This window comes from Loxodonta africana, chromosome 7 (genome assembly GCF_030014295.1).
Source record: "Loxodonta africana isolate mLoxAfr1 chromosome 7, mLoxAfr1.hap2, whole genome shotgun sequence".
NCBI classification, from domain to species: Eukaryota; Metazoa; Chordata; class Mammalia; order Proboscidea; family Elephantidae; genus Loxodonta; species Loxodonta africana.
The window spans coordinates 27,688,629-27,694,128 of NC_087348.1; the positions used below are offsets into that span (position 1 = coordinate 27,688,629).

At 39.8% G+C, this 5,500-nt stretch overlaps 1 protein-coding gene across 1 annotated transcript; it reads right to left on the reverse strand.

The window, feature by feature from the left end:
* Positions 1 to 3,899: 3,899 nt before the first annotated feature.
* On the reverse strand, positions 3,900 to 4,832 carry LOC100673144 (olfactory receptor 4C46-like). The gene has a single exon (XM_003422325.4). It carries the CDS (start codon positions 4,830 to 4,832, stop codon positions 3,900 to 3,902), a length of 933 nt encoding a protein of 310 aa, XP_003422373.4.
* Positions 4,833 to 5,500: the final 668 nt, after the last annotated feature.

Consider the following 5,500-nt stretch of genomic DNA (forward strand, 5'->3'; position numbering starts at 1 on the left):
TGACCTCTATGTACTCAATGCCAAAATTAACCATTAATTATGGTGATATCGGTGGTGGTGTTGGTGGTGATGTGCGAGTGTTTGTGTGTGTGTGTGTGTGTGAAATAGCTGGTAATCACTTTGACAAAGAAGAAAAAAAAGATTTACGCTGGGTGGTTAAAAACCTTGCATAAAGAAGAAGAAGGAGAAGAAAAAAGAGTGCAGATAAATGAGAGAAAAATGTGCCCTCATTCTTTTTTATAACTAGGTGTTTTTGGGTGGCACAGATACAGCCTCACAGAGAGATCACTATAATTTTAATAGTCACAGACATATGTTATCCACTTTCACACGCAGTAAACATACCCTACTCTTAAAAATTTCAATAGGAATAAAAGCAGTTGACATTGATTGTGCACCTACTTTGGGCCAGTTGCAGAGCTAGTAGTCTAGTCACTCTCACAGGCATACTTCAAGCTAGTTGTCCTCATTTGACAGAAAATAGTTGAAAGGTTCAGAGGTTAAACACATTTTACAGAATTACCTTTGTTAGCTTTATTTCAGTGTAAGTCTAGGGTTATGACCTATTGACTAACATCAAAAAACTTCCTTACCCTCTCTCTAAGTTATTTCATGTACTAAATGAAGATAATAATAGTGTATGACCCAATATTGATACAAAGATTAAATGCACCTGGCATTTGAAAAGCAGTCAAGTAAAGTTAGCCGTGTTAATCATGGCATCTGTATGTGAAGTTGTCTCAATAAAGGGCAACACTGTCTTTCAGAGGGTGAAGTCCAAAACTTTGGAATAATTTTTAGTCTTCTTTCTTTATGACACCCCACATCAAGTTCATCAGCAGGTACTATTCAAGCTACCATCATATCTACTTCTGCTACTCCCATCCTGGTGCAAACCACCATCACATTTCCGCTGAATTGTTACAATATCCTATGTGTTATAAATCATAATCTCTACCTGTGGTAAAAGCGGATTAGTGTGTGATGTAACACCCTTCTTCAGGTCACATCTGTGATTCTATGTAAAGGGAGTTTCCCTGGGGTGTGAGCTGACAACCTTTTATCTTACAAGAGACGAAATGAAAGGGAAGCAAGCAGAGAGTGAGGGAACTCATACCAGCAAGAAAGCAGTGCTGGGAGCAGAGCATGACTTTTGGACCCGGGGTTCCTGTGCAGAGAAGCTCCTAGTCCAGGATAAGATTGATGACAAGGACCTTCCTCCAGTGTTGACAGAGAAAACTTCCCCTGGAGTTGATGCCCTGAATTTTGGGCTTCCAGCTTACTAGACTGTGAGAGAATAAATTTCTCTTTATTGGAGCTATCCACTTGGGGTACTTTTTTTATAGCAGCACTAGATTACTAAGACACTTTCCAAATTACCTAAGTGAACTGCCTATAGAAATAGTGAGACCAGTTTAAGATCAGACTATGAGATGGTGGCACAGTAAGAAAGAAAACCCATGTCCACTAATCCTGAAGCTGATATTGTTAACCAACATTGTGTTTCAGAATCATAGTAGCCTTGCTAAATGTTGTTACATCATAGAGTCCTCTGACTTCTTCAGTAAAACATATGATACCCATGAGATAGAACTCTGTCGACACAAGTAGCTATAAAGACAACTATGACATACATTTGTCTTGTGGTAGCAGACTTCATTTTTGAAAAGAATCAGAAGTTATATGCAACAAACTCTTATGAGTTAGGTAAGTTTTTTAGCTGAGAAATCTTCCTTTGATCAACTGAGGAGTAATGATTTCTCTTTTCTTATAAGCCTTATGCTTAAGCCATCTCTGAAAGCAGTTTGCCAGAGGAGTCTCAAATATATACTTAACAATGTTAGATTCCAGTAACTAATTATATAGCCCAATTTTAGTAGTGAAATTGTTATGTTACCACGTGCTTTTGAAAAAAATCTGCACTTAATTACCACTAAGAAGTCCTGGTGACCCAGTGGTTAAGAGATACAGCTGCTAACCAAAAGTTCAGCAGTTTGAATTCTCCAGTCACTCCTTGGAAATGCTGTGGGGCAGCTCTAATCTGTCCTATAGAGTCTCTATGAGTCCAAATCGGCTGGACGGCAATCTGTTTTTTTAAATGATTTTGTGTCTAATAAAACATCACTTCCTACCACATATGGAGCCCTGGTGGAGTAGTAGTTCAGAAGAGTTTGGCTGCTAACCAAAAGTTCAGCAGTTAAAATGCATCAGTCATTCTTTGGTCTATAGGGTACTGTAGGGTCACTAAGATCACAGCATCAACTCAACAGCGACAGGTATGACATACAATTAAAAAAAAATAGTTTTAAAAAAACAGACCATAAGTACCAGCACCAAAGAAGTATACATATAATGAAAAGTTCACAGGATGTGAAGAGAGAATATTTGAGCTCAAGACTGACTTATTTGTTCTCTGATCTAATTATTTAAATTTTACAACCCCGCCCATTTTTTTGTCTGTAAAATAATAACACTAACTAAATTTCAGTTTTATATGGTCACTGTGACCACCAAAGGACATTTTAAAATTTCACATAGGTTTAAATGCAATTAATTTTTATTACTGTCAACTTTTACTCAACAGAACAAGAAGCCCATATAATTTTAAACATTGGTATATTGACAGTGTACTGAGAGAGTGTCAGCAAGTATCTTCTTTCTAAACTGTATTCTGCACTGTCCTAGATACCAGTAGGCAATACAGGTTCTGAGTGCCAGCAGCTTACACGTGCAGGTCTGTTATACAACTCTGCAATTAGAGACGAGAATTTTCAATTTGTAACAAAACAAGAAAGGCTTTGATATAAATGCTGCCTTTGATTCTGATACCATCTGAAATGGTTAAAAGAGCATGGGATTTAGAATTAAAACAATTAAAACAATCCAAATAGCACTGACTCGGACTTTGGGCTGATCATTTAGCCTCTTTTAACTTTATTTCTCTTCGTCTGTAAAATCAGAACAATTGTTGCAATGTGTGGTGTGATGGATGACTTTTGTGAGGACTTTATAGCCATGGTCTTGTAATCCCCACCCAAGTGATTGGGTGCGATTGAGTGGTAGGGTAATTATGGCCCACCAAAGCGATTGGTCAGTTTTGCCATCCTGCTGGGCTTGAAATCAGCCACCCCAGAGGGGGAAAAGAGAAGATCCCACCACTGCCAAGGAATAACAGCCAGGAGCCAGCACGCCCTTTGGACACGGGGTCTCTGTGCTGAGAAGCTCCTGGAAGCAGGAGACCAACAGAGAGAGTGAGCTGTAACCCTGAAGATGGTGACAAGCAGTGGCAGAAAAGACCCAGTAGGAGACAGCCAGCAGTAGGAGACACCCAGCAGCAGGCAACTGCCCAGTGGGCTTCCAGGCTGATGGAGAAAGTTGAGTGCCTTTGGGCATATGTCTAGGAACAGGGAGTGTGCCTTTCAGCACAGCTGGACAGAGGCTGTTCTTATGGAAGAACTGTATCTTGAATGTTCTTGGGCCTGAATTGTAACTGTTACTTCCCTAATAAACACCATAATAGTGAGTATTGTCTGTGACTTCTGTGTGGCCATTGCAATGAATTATTGAACCCAGCAGAGAAGTAGAGAGTGTCATAGGAGGGACAGTTGGTGTCAGAATTAGTAAAGATGGTGGAGAGAGGAGGCATGTCTGACTTCCGCAAGGAATCAGGCTTGGGTTGCTAATTTTGATTCTTCTTCCTTTTTGTGAAGATAGAGGAGGTCAGACACCACCTCCATGCCATTCTTGCACAAAGGGTCTATGGAAGTTAAGTGATATATGTGAGAAAGAGCTACATGTATATATACACACACAAAAACATATACATTTTTACACATATATGTATGTAACATAAAACAAAAATGTAAAGATTATGATAGAAATAAAATCTTCATATTGGGTCATTTATTATCTGAAATTACATTTCTTTTCAGTAACATTTTGATGGTATTTTTTACTTCTGCATTCCTTACTGTGTAGATAATGGGATTTAACATGGGAGTGACAAGAGTATAGAATACACTTATGGCTTTATCCATGGAGAAGGTGGCTACTGGTCGCATATACATAAAAATACAGGGCACAAAGAACAAGACAACAACAGTGATGTGGGAACCACAGGTAGAGAGGGCCTTTTTCCTCCCTGCAGAGCTCTGAGTCCTCAGGTGATATAGGATGGCAACATAGGATATCGACAACATTGCAAAGGTTATTACACAGATTACCCCACCATTGGCAGCAATCAAGAGACCAATAAGGAAAGTGTCTGTGCAGGCAAGTTGTATCAGTGGAAAGACATCACACATGAAGTGATCCATAATATTGGGGCCACAGAATGGGAGCCAGAAAATGACAAGAATCTGTTCGATAGAGTGGAGAAAACCCACTGTCCAAGACACCCCCACCAAAAGGCAGCATACATGGTGGTTCATGATGGTCACATAGTGCAGAGGTCTACAGATGGCCACGTAATGGTCATAGGCCATGACCACAAGGAGGGCAACCTCAGAACCACCAAAGAAATGTTCAATAAAGATCTGTGTCATGCAGCCATTGAAGGAGATGGTTTTTGTCTCAGAGAGCAAGTCAGCTAGCATTTTGGGGATTATGGAAGAGGAGTAGCAGGCATCTATCAAAGATAAGAAGGCCAGGAAGAAATACATTGGGGATTTCAATGTCTGACTGCGGATTATGGTGACCACAATGAGCAGGTTTCCTGTAACAGTGACAATGTAGGTGATAAACAACACAAAAACTAGAATTCTCTGCATCTGAGGATTCTGTATAAGTCCTATTAGAATTAAATCAGTCACATTCATCCTGTTCTCTTTCATCTCAGTGCTGATGATGGACACAGAAATTGTGATTATCCTGTAAAGACAACATTTTTAATAGCAGGGTCATGAGATTTTGGATTTGCAAATAAGAACAAAGCATTTTAAAAATACAAACTCTTTTCCTTTATGGTATACAAGAAGAGAAAGAAAATGCAATTTCTATTTTACAAAAAGATTAGAACCATTGAGGCTGTCTAATCCAGCTTTTTCTATTGGTGCTGGAATGCCATCTACAACATCTTGTGACAAGTGGTCATCGGGCATTTGCTGGAGGATATCCAGACAGAGGGATCTCATCATGTAATAAACCTAATTTCTTCTCGGCCAGCAAGAAATGTTAGGGAACTCATCTATGTGTGGGTGTGGAGCCCTGGTGCCACAACAGTTAAGCACTTGGCTGCTAACCGAAATATTGGCAGTTCAAACCTATGAGTCACTCTGTGGGAGAAAAGTCCTCGCCATCTGCTCTCATAACTATTTCAGCCTAGGGAACCCTATGGGGCAGTTCTACTGTGTCATACAGGGTCACTATGAGTAAAAATCAACCCCACAGCACACAACAAAAACAACACATACACATAGAAGCACACACATATATAGCTATATATATACCTGTATACGAGGAGCCCTGGTAAGGCAGTGGTTAAGAGCTATGGCTTCTAACC